The sequence below is a fragment of the Neofelis nebulosa genome, chromosome 6, assembly GCF_028018385.1.
Source record: "Neofelis nebulosa isolate mNeoNeb1 chromosome 6, mNeoNeb1.pri, whole genome shotgun sequence".
NCBI classification, from domain to species: Eukaryota; Metazoa; Chordata; class Mammalia; order Carnivora; family Felidae; genus Neofelis; species Neofelis nebulosa.
Window position 1 is genome coordinate 55,277,053 of NC_080787.1, and position 19,246 is coordinate 55,296,298.

Below are 19,246 nucleotides of genomic sequence, written 5' to 3' on the forward strand. Positions count from 1 at the left end.
TCTGTCTCTCCTCCCCTTTCTTCCCCTCTCCCATTCAAGTTTGTATTTCATGGATTTAAGCATACCTGCAAACTTTCATTTATGAAAATAACTAAAATTTCCAGTGTCCAGGCCATTTTCACAATATCCAAGATCTTGTGTTAAGAAAGTTATTTGATTTACTTCATTATTCCCAAGGAAAAATCAGAAGGTTCTGATTCTCTCCATTCTTCTTTGTGCAATGGAGGTTATAAAAATCACAAGAAGGAATGTGGCACTTTTCTTATCTAAAATATAGCTCATCCAAGGATAATGGTCAAGTTGGAAGAGGATGTGGCATTGTGGACTCTAACCTTTCTAGTTACACACACACTGAACCCAAAATTTTGAAATAACACCTCTCTCTCTCTCTCTCTATATATATATATATATATATATATATGTTATATATATATATATATATATAATATATATATATATATGTTATATATATATATATATAATATAACACCTGTCTCTATATATATACTGCTGTCATTAGCTGTTATCTCAAAGTGGCCATTTATTTGAGGTCCAAATGATCAACATTTATATCAATCCAAATTGCAAGTAAACATAATAATTTTACTTTTTCTGATTTCCTGTTCTCTGAAAATTTTTTGTAATATTATGATAGGAAAATATAGGATTCAGGAGGAAGAGAGGGAAAGGTTAGGACCTGGGGACCCTGGGTGGGGAAAAACACATATTTTGGAACAATGCTGGGAGCATCTGACCAAAACAAACCATCTCAGGCATAAAGTCCCTCTTAAGAATGTAACAGATACCAGCTATTCCCCCTCAGGTTACCCTCAGGAATTTGGCAATCAAAATATCTAACTAAAAAAGGAAACCATAAAACTTATGTTACATGAGGAACAGAATGACCAGTCTAACTCCTCACACAATGGAGTAGAGCCAATCAAGAAGGAACAACCCAGTACCCAGAGTTATCCATCCAGTCAGGGTAGAACCTGAGAAGGATCAAGGGGGAAGGGAATGAAGGGGTTGCCAGAACCTTATAAAACAAAAGCCCTTGCCTATAGTCGTGGGTATTCACCTTCCAATGCCCCCTCTTTATAAAGAGCTTTCATACTATTCTTACTTTCTGATCTTACATTCTAATAAACTTTTGCCTGCTGCTCATTTTGTGTCCATTCTCCAAAGTGGCGAGACACTGAACCCTGGGTATTGAGGTTAAAAAATCCTGCAACAATATCTGTAAATGTGATAAACAATATGTGTTTATCAATGGTGTCATTATTGATGGTTTTGGTCAGACAATTCTTTGTTGGGGGTTCAGTCCTGTGCATTCTAAGATGTTCAGCAGCATCCCTAGCCTCTACCCATTGGATGTTTGTGGAACCTCTTCAGTCAGGTCAGTAGAAACTATCTTTAGAAACTGTTAAACTTCTCCTGGGAGGCAAAGTTACCCCTGTTGGAACCACTGGTCTAAAAGAATACATTGGTAATAGAACTTGTGTCAAATATGTTCTTTCAGTGTGAAGTTACTTTGCAGAGATATTTTAAAGCTTTTGTCAACATAGAGAAGATGGGTTGGTAAAAGCAAGATATTATAATTCTGTTAGATAGACTCACCAGATGGTGGTAAAGTACAGTTATTTAGCCATATGCTATAAAGAAAAAGTTAAGGAGCCACCATCCATCTCTTCTGATTATGGAACTCCCACTCTTGCCTTAGGAGGAGGGCTATATACATGTAGATATCAGAGATAACTCTTCCAAAGAGTGAGGAAAGTAGGGTGCTTATACACCAACTCCTCTAGGCATTGTTTAGAGATTGCTTCTGGGTCACACCGAGGGTATTAATTCTTTGTTACTTCTGACTTGTTATGCAGTGGGGTGGTGGGGAAGGAGTGGGCTGTGGCCATTAACTCATATAGTGGGAATGTCAGCTCTCTTGTCCTAAAATGGTAAGGATGATAGGAATATGGGCAGAGTGAAAACAATGTATGATACAATCCTACTAACAAATTTAAGGAATTGGATGATAGACAGGTTGATGTATAGAAACCAAGAGATAAGGGAAGGAATAAGATAAAGGCAGCAGACTAAAAATTATAGGTGGAAGAATTGCCTAAGAACAGGATGATACTTTATGTTATGAGTCTGGAAGGAAGATGGGAAAGATGGCTGAAAATATAGATAGGTTTATGGGTTTGATTATAGGAAGGTGTGTGATGAACATTTTTTCTCTTTGTTTTCTTGGTAACCTCAGAGAGGAGGTCATCCCTAGAAAATGATGATCTCTAGTAAGTTAGGAAAGTAAGGTTTGTAATGGCCACTAAGGGAGATAGGTTAGGGAAATATGAATAGTATTTAAGAGCTTAGCTGAGACAACAATACAAAAATGTGTAGTGGCACCAATTCTATGGGCCCTTGATCATCTCCAACAATACTCAGTAGATGTGTGACAAGGGCAGAAAAAGCACATTGTAGGATTCATTGACTTATTGGATAAATATTTACTGAGTGCCTAATATGTGTCAAGCACAAAATGCTAGAGATAAGACAGTTAACAGGCAAATTACAGATAAATAAAAATTCTGTGATTTTTGTAGAACTTAACATTCTGGAGGGAAAATACAGAAAATAAGATCAGTGAATTAAATTATAGTATATTAGTGTTAAGCACAGAGAATGGGGATATTGAATGCGAGGGCTGGAGACAAAGTGTCATTTTATTTTATTTTATTTTTTTTAATGTTTATTCATTTTTGAGAGACAGAGAGCGAGAGACCATGGGTGGGGGAGGGACAGAGAGAGACCCACACACACAGAATCTGAAGCAGGCTCCAGGCTCTGAGCTGTCAGCACAGAGTCCAACGAGGGGCTCCAACCCACGACCGTGAGATCATTACCTGAGTCAAAGTTGCTTAACCGACTGAGCCACTCAGGCGCCTTGAGAAAGTGTCATTTTAGACAGTGTTGGCAAGGTTTTTCTGAAAAGCTATCATCTGAAAAAAATACTTGAAAGAGGTGAGCAATGGTGCCAAGTGGATATCTGCTAAGCATGTTTTAGGCAGAGAGAGAAACACAAGTGTAGAAATCCTAAGATAGGAGTGTGGTCCACATGTTGAGGAATGGCAAGGATAGTGTGATCATTTGGATGAAGATGAACAAGGGGTAAAGTGATATAAATTGAGCCAGAGAGACAGCAAAGGTAGAGGTCCATCTTGTAGAAGGTCTTATAGCCCATGGCTTTTAGGTTCATTTGGTTTTGGAATTGTTTGAGGGAAGATGAGGTATGAGGACTAGAGAAGAAAAGAATTGAGAACATTGATGAACACATAGTTTAAATCAACACTGAAGAGGCACTGTGTGGCTCAGTCAGTTGAGCGTCTGACTTTGGCCCAGGTCATGAACTCACCATTTGTGAGTTCGAGCCTCACATCGCGCTCTGTGTGGAAGTACAGAGTCCACTTCAGATCATCTGTCCCTCTCTCTGACCCTCCCCCACTTAGGCTGTCTCACTCAAAAATAAATTTATATCATCACTGAAAAGGAAAGGGAATTCAAGAGTAAGCAGCTATAAAGCCTTATAAATAATGGGAGGAGAGTCAGGAAAGAACGAGGTTAAGGGAGAAAAGAGTTCCTAGGCAGACAATATACTTATTAATGGTGGGTTTCATTTATTTAGCATGTGTGATTGTGCCAGATACTTTGGGTATTATTTCATTTAAATCTGCCACCCACATGACAATTTAAATACAAATTTTACAGGTGAGGAAACTGAGGCATAGAGAGATTAAGCCAAAGACGTGCTGCTAGTGTGGTGACACAAGATTTGAACTCCATTATTAGTCTCTTAGGCTCCAGTTTGTAATATAGTGTCAAATGCTGCAGAAGATTCATGTATGCTAATGACACAGGTGTATGGGAATTGGAAGTTAGGGGGTCCATTGGTCACATGTGGTGAGAACGTTGACAGAATTTTGCTGTAGTTTGGTGACTCATTTTGGGATATGAGAGTGATTATGGAGAGTGATGCCAAGATCATGTAAATTTGAAGCAAAAAACATAAAGGGACTTACACTAGTTTATAGCCAGAGAGGAAGGGGCAAGAAAATATGAGTGAATGTTGTGCGAATTGTATAATTTATGGGGCAAAGTCAGGGAACAAGTCTGAAGAGTTGGAATGATGAATTCGCTTTGGAGAAGATCCTTGTTTTATAGGAAAATAACTGAGGACCAGAGAAGGAAATTGTGAACCCAAAGTCATAAAGCCAATTAAACAGTAGCCAGGGACCATAGTCCAGGTTTCCTGATTGTCAAGACAAGTCCTTTCTGCTAGGCCATCCAGCCACTTGTGCTGAATCATCGTCCACTGGTTACTTATCCCAAATCCAAAGAGAGCTATTGTAGTTAATGAATAAACACAGCATAACAAAACCCACTGTAAATGCACAGCTCTACAGAAACACTAAAGACATCTTGACCTTTGGGTTCCCTTCATGACTCCCTCTCCTGGCAGTTTCTTTTTTTCTTTCTTCTTCTTTTTCTTTCGTTCTTTTTTTTAAGCAGCATAGAGATTGACTTTTCTTGACTATAACACGTCTTCCAGGTACTGCAGGTTCCTACACCAATGCCAAGTAGGAACCTGGGTGGAAAGAACTAAGGTCACCCTCAGGGAATTTCTAGCTGAATTAGGCTCCACTAAACCTTGAAATCAAAATGCTTCTGGTAGGTAAATGGGCTACAGATGGGAAATCAAGCCAGTGTGTGACGGCATGATTTAGAGCAACTGTTACTGATATGACAGATCCTAGCAGGCAGCCTCATGAAAGCCTGTATTTTAGTTGCAGTGCAAGTAGGTGAAATGAATAATTGTGTTTTTGACTTTCCAATTTCCTATACCTTGCCAGTGGTTATTGCAGCTATAATTTGGGCCATGTGTATTCCAGAGAGGTTTCTGATTTAAGAATCTAGATTTTTTTTTGAAGGCAAGCAATATTTGATGTATTTCATCTATGATAAGATTTTATGTATTTATTTTTATGGTGATGGATATTTTTTGTGTCATATAAAATACTACACATTTTTAACTGAAGAAATGACAAGGATCTATTTTTAACACTTACATTATCTTGGGCAAATATTGAAATTCTTGTTTAATGTTTAACTACAAGAAGTATACTCAGTTCAAGTAAAGGATCCATTTCAGGATTCAGGCTGAGTTGTCTTGATAATTAGAATTCAGGCTCCAAGGAGAAGCCCCAAAGCCAAGAGTATTGGATATAATACAAAGTGGGAGCCCTACCTGACCTCTAGAGAATGTGGACCGGATATAAGATCTTAATCTTTTCCTATCTTACCACAGAAATTTGGATGGAGAAACAGTATTTATCTCAAAGAGAAGGAGCTGATTTCACTAGGAATCACACCATTTTGGAAAGTCCTCGATTCAAAAGATCCACTTTCAAAGGACAATACTGTAGAAATTTTCGTTGTTGTAAGGATAGAGATGATGACTGTGCCACTCAGTTCCATGAGGCAAATGCACTGTGTTACTGTGATAAATTCTGTGAAAGGGAAAATTCTGATTGCTGTCCTGATTACAAGTCATTTTGCCATGAAGAGAAAGAATGGCCTCCTCACACAAAACCTTGGTATCCGGAAGGTAGGCTTTGGGAATGTGTTTAAGCAGTCTCCTAGTTCATTACAAGATCTGTCCAACTCTCTTTACCTCTTCTTCTTTCCTGTCTTCCTCCCTTTTTTAAGATGAAGTGAAAAATGAATATTATGATTAAATAAATTTCCTTTCAAATGTTAAAGTGCTTTGGTTTAGATGCAAGATACCGCATTGTACTAGCACCTTCAAGAAAGTTCTGGTGTGATGGCCATGAATGCTGGTCTGAATCATGTTGTGAATACTGACTCAGTGTATATAAAGGTTACTTAAAACTCTTTCTGTCTGTCTGTCTGTCTGTCTTTCTAAAATGTTTTGACAAAAGGACTCTTAAGCTCTGAAGTGTTTTTGTGTGTAACCTTTTAGGGGATCTCATGGTCACAGGCCTGGTCATTGGCAGATTTGTGTAACATTTTGCTTATTATGTCACAAAACCAATGGACCTCTTAGCATTAGAACCTGTGGTATAGCAATGCCAGTAAAACCAGTGCAAAAACAAAGTCAAGTCAGCTACCTGCCTAAGTAATACCAAATAGACTTTCATGTGTATTTCTATTTTGTTTTGTTTTGCTAATGTGGGAATTTTTACACCATTGAAACAAAGGAGAACTTCATATAGAATAAGTGTAAAAGTCGAAGATTGAGTGCATAACTGCAAATAACTCATAAGAGGGATGATGGTAGGTACTATATTGGTCTAATTATAGGAAAATGGTTATAGATGCTGAGCAATCAATATATCCAAGATTTGCAACAAAACACAAAGCAACACACTTTTTATACTTAAATAAAGCCTTATTTTGTTGTTGTTGTTGCCCATCACATCAAAGCTCCTCAGCAGAAATGCAGAGTTATGGTGACTAGAAATTACAGTTGAAGACAATTTAGGATCAACTAGGATTTGGTGTCCTTATTTCAAATTTCGGATGCTATTGCCTGCATTCTCAGTGATGTGAGTTTGCTGGTAAAACATGTATGTAATAGGTTAAAATTTCCACAGAACTATCATTTAGACAAGACCTTTGCCTCTACCAATGTACAGCTCAGAAAACATCAAGTATTTATTTTAGCCTAAAAAAGTGGCAGATCCTTTACCAAGAATGGTGACTCTAGTCATTCATAAAAAAATTATTCTAGAATATCTTCACTATGCCAGGCACCGTACTTAGTGCAGGGACCACAATGGGGAAGAAAAAGGCAAGATCTTACTCTCTTTAAATGGCAGTCACGTTGCCAGGGAGAGGGTAAGATTCACTATACCATTGTAAATTGTGATAAATTCTCTGAAGGAAATATTTAGGGTTCTGTGAAATATATGAGAATGCAACATTAATATGTAAAATACAACATCAGCCTGAGGAGAGTGGCAGTGAGGGAAGACATTTAACAGAGACTCCAGGAGTGAGGAGAAGTGAGCTGATTTCAAGGAATACTGACAGAAATGTGTTGTGGATCAGAGAACAAGGAGCTTGGCTTGGTCCAGGAACTGGAATGAGGCCACCATTTCTGGAGAGTAATGGTTAGCGGAGGTTTGGAGGTGACATGAGATGAGGTTTGAGAGGCAAGTAGAGGTCAGATTATGCCAAGATGTATAGGCTACATTAAAGATTTGAGATTTTATTCTGTTGTGAGGACTCATTGAAAGATGTTAAGTGGGAATAGGGGTGGCCTCATGGGTGTTGAGTCTCAATATTACGTATAAGCTGTAGTGCTTTTGATGCGCTACAGTGTATTTTAGCTTATATGAAACATGTAGCTCATTTAGGAAAGGAGCTTTGTTGTGAGGATAGAGATGATGACTGCTCCGTCAATGTCCATTTTTGCTGGAGAGCTAGAATTCTGCTACAGCTTTAATTTAGCATTATGATTTAGGTAGAATTTATATTCCAGGTATAGTTTTTATTCCATTTGTTATGAAGGGAAGCAATTAATCATTTTTATTTAGTAGTAAAAAGTTCACATTAGACTATACTTCTATGAAGGTAATTTGTTTTCTTTTGTTTTATCTTGTGAAAGTAGCTGGTTGAAAGAAAATAGCACTACACAATATTAAAAATCGTATAAAATTAAAATAAAAACACAGTGGTATATTATTTATACCAATTTGTGCATGTATAATGTGACTTTCCTCTGAGATGCTAAGTTGTTCATTCACTGATATACTAAATACTATTTTTCAGTTATCTAATTACATGGTGTTATATCTAGTTCTTTATACTGCAACTGTCCCAGGAGCTCTTTTTCAACCAGTGACTTAAAACTATGTACAATATCTTAAGAGTTATAAAAGTAAATATGTCCTTTTTGTATAAACTGGATTAGGGCATACTGGTAAATATCTCTCTTCTGTGTGTGTGTGTGTGTGTGTGTGTGTGTGTTTTCTTTTCCCCCTTCTCTGATAGTAACTCCTAGTAATTACAGGGTTTCAATGTCAAATACAGGAAAAAAAAAGTGGTAAGAGTTTGAAAAAGAACCAAAATGGATTTTTCAGATGAATCTTCTGGTGTAGCATATCTTAGAGAAAGAGTCTAGTATACCATCTGTTGTAAACAGACCTAAGTTAATTTGATTAACTTTTATGTTCATATTGGTAAAAAAAATGTGTGTAAGCCACTGACACATCTGAATTGGATAAGGGCTGTTTGCTCCTTAACCACATTGTAATGAAGAGAAGTCACAGTCCAAATTCTGCCATATACTGGTAGTTACAAAAATCTGTATTGGTAAGCAGACATAGACCAATTCATGCAACCTGTGTAAGCTTCATGAAGTCTCAAGACCCTGTCCTTAAGAGGTTCCCACATCTTCCTCACTTGAATAACTTATTGGAGGAACATGTGATAATAACAGCAGTATATCATAATATAATATAAGCAGTATAATAATAGCAGTAGGATTCTGTTACCTTTACAGTGGGTGTCAAGGAATGAGAATGCCTCCTACCCAGTGGCTGGAAGTGTAGAACTTTTTAAAGATCAATCTTAGGGTGGCACCAGGTCTATTAGTAAAGGCTTTTGACCTTAAGAGAAACATATACACTGTTGGGTATAAGAGTGGGGTATGATTTTTAAATATTTTAGTTAATCTGCATAAATTCAATACTATTAATTTAATCAACAACAGCTGATTACTTATATCCATCATGTTGATTCAAAGCCACTAATTTTACCAATGAAAGCCCATTTCTGATGTTCGTTACACTGATACTCTAGTGTGCATCCAAAAATGGATAATGGAAGCACTTGTAGCAGCTGCCCTGGAGTCTGGCCTTTCAGGGTGAATGCTAGTGTCCATGCCTGGGATGTGGATTCCTGATTGGAGCAAGTAACTGCCTTCCCTAAAATGAGGTTTAGACCAGTGCAGATATTATAATGCATTATGATGAATATTAAAATAAATTACAGACATCATATCATCTTTTTTTTTTAATCAGTGGGCCAATTATTTCACTCTCCAAATGTCTGATTTGCCTTATTTTGGATTAATGACTGTTCAGTTGCAAAACTCTATTAATTTCAACAGTCATTGGCTTTTTTTTTTCTTTTGTCGAGATGTTCTGTGGGTAACCAATTTGATTAACTCACTCTGAGGTGCTGCATACACGTGTCATTGAGAAAATAAAGCCACTGGTAATTCTCTCATCTCCATCATCCTAAATTTCAACCTCCCTCCCTCTGGGTTACTGCCTACACTGAGTCGGTTCCTCCTCTTGAGCTCTGAATCCTGTCCTGTCTTGTCTTTTCAAGATCTTCACTAGTAAAATCCCCTCTCTCTCCCTCTCTTTCTCTCTTTCTCTCCTAAAGCATCATTTTCACCTCCTTCTTTCTTGGATCAACGATCAATTCACAAAATATGTTTTTTCTAGTTCCCAGCTTTGAAAAAGCCCTCCCTTGGCTCCATGTTCTTAACTAGCATCTGTCTCATTTCCTTTTTTTCTTTTTTCTTTAATGGTAAAATAGCTAAAAGAAACATCTGCTTCCTGACTTCCAAGTCTCTATTCAATCCATTCCCACAGGATGCCATTCCTTGCTACTTCACCAAAATCCCTCTTGGCAGGGTCAAAGACTTTCACATTGTCAAATGCAACATTCACGTGCCTGTTCTCCTTTTCTTGACCTCTCAGTGGTACTTCACATAGCTGACCACCCCTGCTTATGAAATACTTTTTCTCTTGCTTCTAAGGTTCTACTCTCGCGTGAATTCCCTATTTCCTCACAGGCCACTGGTTACTTTGTTAACCCAGGTACTAATTTCACCTTATCTTATTGAAGCTTTTCATATAATGATAATATACCATTTATCTCTTTTGAGTAGTTTATATAATCTGGTAAACTAGTTAACAACTAGTTTTAGTTAACTGAGAAACGTGTGGATTTGGAACGCAAATGGCTACAATCTTACTGGGTCATGAACTTTTTTCCTGATCCAAATCCTGAACAAAAAAATAGAATTTATCTTTAAAGGGTGAATTCAATGAAACAATTTCACATTTTGGTCCAAAACTCTGAGCTCCTTAACCTTGTCATACATGATTAGTCATATTCACTTGAGACTTGTTTATAATTTTAAATGAGAAATGCCTTAAATTTATTCAAGTGCTGTTTTATTGCTCACCTATTTAAACACATTATTTTTTCAGTGTGGTTAGTAATTAATTCTGTTTTTTAATCTAGTTTTCATGCTTTATAAACCCTTTGTTGAAACATACTGTGCAGTTTTAAAGATAAAAGGTCATGGAAACAAGCTTAGAAAAATTCTATACGTAAACCTTGACACAAACCAGATGTGAATTTTCATCAGGTTGGCACCAAGTATTTTTGCATATTTGAGAAACTAAACTGAATTTTAGGTTACTTGTGCTAATGCACTTTATTATTCCATTTAGAATTTTCATTTGTTTACATGTTATGTTAACAGGTTGCCTCAGAGATGGCCAACCTTATGAAGAAGGATCAGTAATTAAGGAAAACTGCAATTCCTGGTAATGAATTTAAGTGGCACACAACTGAATTCTACTGTTGGTGTATGTTTTCTTCAAATAAAAGGAGTATTGTGAAATAAAACTGATATTTAAATACAGATAGAATCATATGTCCTAGGATATCACATATCTGTAGCTTTATATAAGCATGTTTCATTTTAATGAATGTTGAAACATCTAACCACAGATATGTCTTTGAATGCCATAGTTTGTTGTTCATGACAGTGGCCTTTATTATACAGCAGGCCTGCATTAAATTTACCTCTTAATTATAAGCATTCTACAGGCAAGATATGCTAGAGGCCAATCGTGTTTCTTTGATCACAGTAACAACATATAAAAACAGGCTGCCTTGAAATGATTATTCCACAGAAAGTTTCCGAATACAAATACACTGAATCTACTGTCTAAATTATCTTATGTTTTCAAAATTCATTGACTGTGTGGTCATTTCATTTATTAATTGCCTAGGGCAGAAGTTAAGAGTATATTGAGTGGTAGCTAATGCATGTATTATTATTTTATTTTTGTCAAGAATCAAATAGGCATGTGGCTATCATTAATCAAGAATATGTTTTATGCCTTAACAATGTACAATTCTGGTTACTCATTTTATAAATGTACTCCATAAAGGGTAGGCCACTTTTGTGATTTTTGTATCTTTGCAGCACATGCTCAGGACAGCAATGGAAATGTTCCCAGCTTGTATGCCTTGTTCAACCAGAACTAATTGAACGTGTCAATAAAGGAGACTATGGGTGAGAAAAATCTTGCTTTCTAGATTTTGGCAGTCTCAGTTACTTCTCAGGTTTCAAACAATGTATTTCTTATCATTTACTTCTAAAAATGGTCACTATTTCAAAAGAAAGAGTGGGAGAAAAATGGGAAGAGAAATAGAAAGACATGTAAGAGTGGAATGCATGTAGTTAGATCTTAAATAGTTAAAAATTAAAACGCACAAAGAAATATAGAACAGGGTCATAAATTGTCTAGGAAGGAGCAGTGTCGTGGTGTGAATGAGGGGAGTAGAGGAAGCTTTGGTTTGGATAAGTATTTGGGTAAAATTAGGAAGAAGGCAAAACATTGATTTATTCTTATAAACCATATATCTCCCTCTGGTGCTGTCCTGACCCAGCCAATCAGCCTGGGAGAATCAGAATGTAAGAGGTCAATATTCAATCTTGATGATTCCCCAAATAACCAGTCATCTATACAATTTCACTGACATGAGCTCTGTAGCCAATTTCACTTATAGTTGAATCACAAGACAAGTTGAGCCATTTTACTTTGCTAATAGAGTAAACATAAGGCTCACTGATGCTTAAACATAGGAAATAATGGTTTGATGCTCTCTGAAAGATTAATAAATTAGGTGGCTTCTCTGTTTACATAGAGGGAATTATGATGTCAGTGTTAACACTGGTTTTCTTTACTCAGCTGAAAGGAAGAGAGATAGCTGGGTGGTGTCCACCTCAGGATTTCTCCATTGCCATTGATCAAATCTCTATATTCCCTTAGTAACATTTTCCACATTCTGGAAAGGACTTCACATAAGAAGATCTATTATCAAGGAACTATAAAAATGATTAAATCCTGAAATACAATTTTAAAACTTAGAAGTATCAGTTTCCCCGAATGAGACGACAGGACAGATATTTCCCAACACAGTGATGACACTGAATTTCAACGTACCCCATATATCTTCTTGGAAGACATGAAATTTAGAAAGTTACAGTTTTTTTGACATTGTTACTCTTCAACCGTGCTCAATTCCTGTGTGTGTGTGTGTGTGTACATGTGTTTAACCAATATTTTAGGTGATAATATGACATTTTAAGTATTTCTAGGGAAAATATAATTTTCTGTGGCTAAGTGATACTTAAATCACTAAAACAACATAAGAGTGTGTGTCATCATAAAAAATGATCTGAATTGCCTTCTTAAAATAATTCAAATGCTTGGCCTATTGAGCACATATTTCCAAGAAGACATCAGCAGCAGCCTGCCTTTCCACCATCACAGAACTCACCGGGAACCACAGTCAAAGGCAATGTGGAAAATACACATAAGATACAGAAGCTGGTAGGAAGAGAATTCTTTTTCTATCATTTGTTCACTGTGAGATAACTCGAGGACTAGTTAGGAGGCCTGGGCTTCCCTTTTGTAGCAAACACAGATGACCTTAAAAGGACAAAAAGTGAAGTATAATTGGAGTGAAAGGACACATCCATTGTCCAAAGAACAAAAGTTGATAAAAGAGACAAGCTATGAAGAAAAGGAGTGAAACTAAAATTACTACCAGAGGAGAAAAAATGGCAGGGGGAGTCCTTGAATTTAAAAGCTTCTCTGGCACTTGGGTGGCTCAGTCTGTTAAGTGTCAGACTTCAGCTCAGGTCATGATCTCGCGGCTCGAGAGTTCAAGCCCCGCGTCGGGCTCTGTGCTCACAGCTCTGAGCCTGGAGCCTGCTTTGGATTCTCTGTCTCCCTCCTGTTCTCTACTCCTCCCCCACTCATGCTATCCCTCTCTCTCAAAAATATATAAATATTTAAAAAAAATCAAATAAAAGTTCTGGCACTCAGATTTTTTTCTGTTCCTGATGTTCAAGTTGTTTTCATGTGTGAAATGAGAATCCTATTATTCAACACTTACTAAGTGGTTTTCAAAATAGCCTACATGCAAATATATACTCTCTTTGCCTTAAAATACTTATTTTTTTCTCATCTTGGTGGTGTTTTAGATCCAAGTCTTTATTCATTCTACATAAGCTACTTGAGTGCGTACTTATTCCCTGTGTTATTTTTTCAATGCAATCAATTAATATTAGCAAAATGTGTTTCTTTTGGGGGCACTGCTGATGATACAAATAAATAATTTCTGTCTTACAAGGATTTACAGTCTAGGTGAGGAGTCAACATGTCATCAGTTTGTGAAAGGATTTCTAAAGATAGGGCCGTATGTAAGTGCCAAATTAGTACAGGTATAATAATCAGCAAGTTAGTGGAACAAAGGGAGATAGATAACTTTCAATTATCTGATGTAGTACAGCAAACCACTCCAGAATTTAACAGCTTAAAACCATGACTTTTTCACTTGTTCCCTTCGGGAACTTGGGACGGACTTAGCTGAGGCTCTTCTCCTGATCTCTGCCACAGTTACTCATATGTCTACAGGCATATGGAGCCTCCACTGGGGCCCAGCTGTGGAAGATGGCCTCATTCCCCTGCCTGGTGGTTGGTGCTGGCTGTCGCTGGGCCTGTGTGTCTCCAGCAGGCTAGCCGTGGCCTCTCTACATAATGCCAGGGTTCAAACAGGGCACAAGGGGAAGCTGACTGCTTTTCAGGCCTAAGTTTGCAAGTTGTACAGAATCAACTCTCTTGCCTTCTGTTGGGCATAGCAAGTCCCTATGCCTGCCCATATTCAAATGTTGGGGAAATAGATCCACTTCTTGAAAAAAATCACAAATTATTTGTGACCCTTTATGATCTACCACATCTCTAAGCTTGATTTTTTTTTATGAATTGAAAATTTAGTTTTTTGGATAAGTTACCTTTGATTTTTCAATAGTTTCTCAAATCAACATACCCCAAACCAAAAGGATTTACCACTTCCACCTGTCCTTGGTGACTGGATTCCCCTCTGCCTTGTCATCCAAGCCAGAAAATCAGAAATTAGTTTGATTCTTCTTTCCTCTTCACTGGCAGTCACTAGTCTCTCATAATATCTGCATTCATGGTTTCTTTAAGATATTTGTGTTCTCTGCCCCTCTGCTATATTCTAGTGCATTTATATTTTTTACATAGTTAAAAAAATTTTTAAGTATGTTAATTTTGAGAGAGCAAGAGAGAGAGTGTGAGTGGAGGAGAGGCAGAGAGAGAGTGAGAGAGAGAGGGAGAGAGAGAGAGAGAGAGAGAGAGAGAGAATCCCATGTAGGCTCCTTGCTATCAGCACAGAGCCCAGTGAGGCTCAAACCCATGAACCATGAGATCATGACCTGAGCCGAAATCAAAAGTTGGATGCTTCACCAACTGAGCCACCCAGGAACCCCTTAAGTGCAATTTTTTATCAGGCCTCATTTGAGATGACCTGATTTTTCTGTTTCAGTCTCATCAAACTGAAACCAATCCTTTATACCTTCATGGTTATCCCTCTAAGTCAAAGCTTTGATTCTGCTATTCACTTTTAAAAAAATCCTCAATGATACTCCATTGCTCATAGAATATCATTATACTCCTTGACAAAAGTAACATTCTGGCCCAAATACTGCTTTACTACCTTATTTTTTACAATCTTTCCCGTTTCTGTCTCTCTAGGCCCTTCTATAGGCTTAACATTAAACATATCTGCTCTTTGCTAAATGTGCTACCCAGTTTCAAACCTGTATACTTTGCCTTTTTTTTAAGAATAAATGTCCTCTTTGAAACCTGCTCATCAAACTCATTCTCATCCTTCCAGACTGGGCACGAAAGTCACTTTCTGTAAAAAAAAAAAAAAAAAAAAAAAAGCCAATTCCTTCAGGCAGAGTTGTATTTGAATCCTCTACTCTGATCATACCTTGACATACTGCTAATAAATGACACATACTGAAGTCATTTCTATCGTTGCAGTCTTTTTAGGGTCTGAGCTCCTGGAGAGAAATTTACTTATTACTAAGCTCTAAGAATAAGATAAACTAAGAATGTTCAGTAAATGCTAAATTGGATTGAAGGAAAAGTTATGAGTCTAGATCAAAGAGGATGGAATAGAATAGTAGTCTTTTCACACTGTTTTGAGCATAATTCACAGGAAAAAGTACATTTAACTTTGTGATTTAATATGCATACATGTGCACATGCATACCCGTACAAACAAATGCTATACATGCACACACTTACATATATAAAAATAGTACTTACCCTCACTATGTGCAATAAACTAATATTTCCCATTATTTCTCCTGTATTCTATTTATTTTTTAAAATAACAATCCCTGCTCATGAAATTGAGTAATTAATTAAATGACCACAAATGTATCTGAATATTTGAAAACTACCAGTTGTAGGGCACCAAAAACATACTTTACTGATGTCATGGTTTTGTCTATGGCTGGTCCTAATGGTCTCTTAAATGTGGGGCAGTATCTAACATAGTCAAAGATTTCCTTTGGTGGTGGAGATTGCACTCTAAAATTGTGGCTTACCAAGTGTTCGCAATGTTTTTTGCCCTAATGAATGGGCAAAAAAAAAATGTGACACATATGTACAATGGAATACCACTCAGACATCAAAAGGAATGACATCTTGCCATTTGCAACAACGTGGGTGGAACTAGAGGGTATTATGCCAGGCAAAAATAAGTCAGAGAAAGACAAATATATGATTTCACTTATATGTGGAATTTAAGAGGCAAAACAGATGAACATATGGGGAGGGAGGAAAAAAAGAGAGAGGGAAACAAACCATAAAAGACTTTTAATGATAGAGAACAGAGGGTTGATGGAGGGAGATGGGTGGGGGGATGGGCTAAATGGGCAATGTATTAAGGAGGGCACTTGCTGTGATGAGCACTGGGTGTTAAATGCAAGTAATGAATCATTAAATCCTACTCCTGAAATCAATATTATATTATATGTTAACGAACTAGAATCTAAATAAAAATTATAAAAAAATAAATAAGCTTGTGGCTCACAGTTGCTTAAGGTTTTATTAACAGATTTAAAAAGAGCATTAACTTGGTAGACATATTACTGAACATCGAGTTGTATTTTCCATCATGCATGATAGTATATCACATTATAAGCAATTTTGGTAATTAGCACAATAGGATTGAATTTAGTTTGATTTAACTACTGAAAATATATTGTCCTCAAGTTGTAAATAATTCAAACAAGCAATGACTAAATTACTATCATCTTTCTCATCTCCTTTCATCTCTAAAGAAAGTTTTTGTTGAGGAGTGCCTGGATGGCTCAGTTGGTCAAGCAGCCAACTTTAACTCAGGTCCTGACTCATAGTTCATGAGTTTGGCCCCGCGTTGGGCTCTGTGCCGACAGCTCAGAGCCTAGAGCCTGCTTTGGATTCTGTGCCTCCCTCTCTTTCTCTGTCCTTCCCCTGCTCATGCTGTCTCTTGCTCTCTCAAAAAATAAAATAATAAAATAAAATAAAATAAAATAAAATGACCCTTAAAAATAAATTTTTTTGTTGAATTTAAATTTCAATGTTAGATTTTGAAAACAAAGCTTCTTTTCCTATAAAAGGGCACAAACATTGTCTCTAAAAAAATAAGTACTTTTTGCTATTTAATTTCATATCATTTGAATTTATACCATCATTAATAATAATGAAGATTATTGAGCACTTATACAAATTAATTCTTTAATATATGATAGAATATTTCTGTATTTAAATAAAATATTTAATAAAATTAATAAGCACTGAAGTATGTTTTTAAGCATAATTATTTTATCCTCAATTTTTCATGGATACTTCCTTTTACATGGTCAAATTATTTTTAAATATAAATTATGTATAAAACAATTACCTTGTTTAATCTATAAGTACATTTCTGTACATCCAAGCTTCTTTATTTTGATGTTTATTTATTTATTTTGAGAGAGAGGGGGTGGAGACCAAGAGAGAGGAAGAGAGAATCCTAAGCAGGCTTCATGGTACCAGCACAGATCTTGATCTGATCCCATGAACAGCGAAATCATGACCTGAGCTGAAATCAAGATTTAGACACCTTACCGACTGAGCCACATAGGCACCCTTCAGGTTTCTTCCTAAAATTCATTTTATGACATTTAAATGAAACTGTATATATTGGTTTTTGCCACTTAATCCCATATGATATGTAAAGATTCATATTCTTAAATTTAGTGTATATTGATATAGCCTTAGGTTCCTCATCTAAGTCATGAAAATCTATTGAAATAGACATAATTTAAGAAATGCCTTATATGTTTTACTATAAGAGAAAGCAATAATGCATTCTTTATATAAAGGATATCTAGCTTACAGTAATAGTTCTGATGTTATGTAATTTCAGAAATATAAGCAAACATGTATTTATAAAAGTGATATTACATTACCTGTACCAATTTTTCTCTTTCATTTGGAATGCAGATGGACAGCCCAGAACTACAGCCAATTCTGGGGAATGACTTTAGAAGAAGGTTTCAAGTATCGTCTTGGCACCCTGCCACCTAGTCCTATGCTTCTGAGTATGAATGAAGTGACAGTAAGTGTTCTCTGTTTGATTCAAGTATATATGTGTTTGTACAGGCATGTTTGCATGTGCATTTGAAGATTTTTTAAATAACTAAAATCATGAATTTTGAGCTTTCAGAGTTAAATTTTGTCATAAAAATAGAAAATCTTTACCAAAATGGTTGTCACCTTCCTCAGAAGTTTCGTGTGAACTCTGAACATTCACCAATGTCTAATAGAGAAAGTCTCCTGCCTTTAACAATGATCGTGTATTCATTTGCACACTAATGATTTCATAGAATTTCATATTTCAGATTATTAGTCATTAAGTGACCCAGTGCTCAAGCAAGGCATTAGTTGTCCATATTTTTCTTTTTTTCAGTAAACACAGATATCTTTTGAATTCATCAAAACAGAGTTCTGCTGTCTTGGGGCTAGCCATTATCACATGAGGCTAAGGTAAATGGCAGTAACTGCAGACATGTATGTTATGGTAATTTGTAAAGGTGCATCCTCAAAATTTCCACTACAGGAGCACCTTCAAATTTTGCCAGATGACCTCACAAACTCCTTCGTGAAATTGCTGCATTTCCTACACTCTTACACTTTGCACTATTGTATTGGCTTTCCCCTTCATTTTTAAGAGATGTTGTCATCTGATAATAGGTATCTTATATAAGAGGCTTCTAGGTCTCCAGGGTCACAGACCTCTAACTCGTAGAACTGCAGATCGACTACCAGATGTGTGTTGTGTGGAGCACACATACTTTCCAGCTGAGATGTTGACTGTATTCAAAGGCCTGTACGACTGCCCTGGGCTGAGAGGTGCTCCTAAGTGGCTGGAGGCTTCAGTGCAGTGCAGGCTTCAGGTCCTGGCTGCCTGGAAGCTCTGTGTCTCCGGAGTGAGCAGGGCTGTTGTTTGCCATTGGATGAGGTGTAAATCCACAGGTTTCTCATGAAGCATTTAATGTACTTTGCTTTCAAGAGATGTGGTCCCCTGAGTTCCTATACCAATTCAAATTCCACAAATGCGTTCTACTAAATTATAACCAACATCAGAAAAGATCAAAATAGCCACCATGTATTGAGTAGTCGTGTGTTAAACGCTCTTAGAAACGCTATCATACGTTATCTCCTCTAATTTCCTCAGCAGCTTGATGAGGTGGGTACTATGATTATCTACATTTTAAAGAGAAGAAAAGTAAGATTGAGGGAGGTTAAGTCACACTGAGATTGGGAGAAGTGAAAAGCCACCACAGAATTACTTAAATTGCAGAGACAGGCCATCTTAAAATATCTGGGCTCCCAAATTGTCTCTTAACGTTCCAGTAGAATCAGTTAGCTTTGGCCAGCTCAGGTTCAAAATAACAAAAAGCAGAGCTAACTTGATGAAATGATCAGCTGTAGAGATA

The 19,246-nt window shown here is 36.7% G+C and overlaps 1 protein-coding gene across 1 annotated transcript in view; it reads left to right on the forward strand.

Annotated features, from left to right (window-relative positions):
• Nucleotides 1-5,150: 5,150 nt before the first annotated feature.
• The window catches only part of TINAG (tubulointerstitial nephritis antigen), an 84,100-nt gene continuing 70,004 nt past the window's right edge, over nt 5,151-19,246 (forward strand). The window contains exons 1-4 of the mRNA XM_058734292.1: nt 5,151-5,659; nt 10,586-10,649; nt 11,318-11,407; nt 17,751-17,865. Of these exons, the coding sequence (XP_058590275.1) occupies nt 5,314-5,659; nt 10,586-10,649; nt 11,318-11,407; nt 17,751-17,865 (615 nt within the window). The 5' untranslated portion in view covers nt 5,151-5,313. The remainder of the gene's footprint in view (nt 5,660-10,585; nt 10,650-11,317; nt 11,408-17,750; nt 17,866-19,246) is intronic.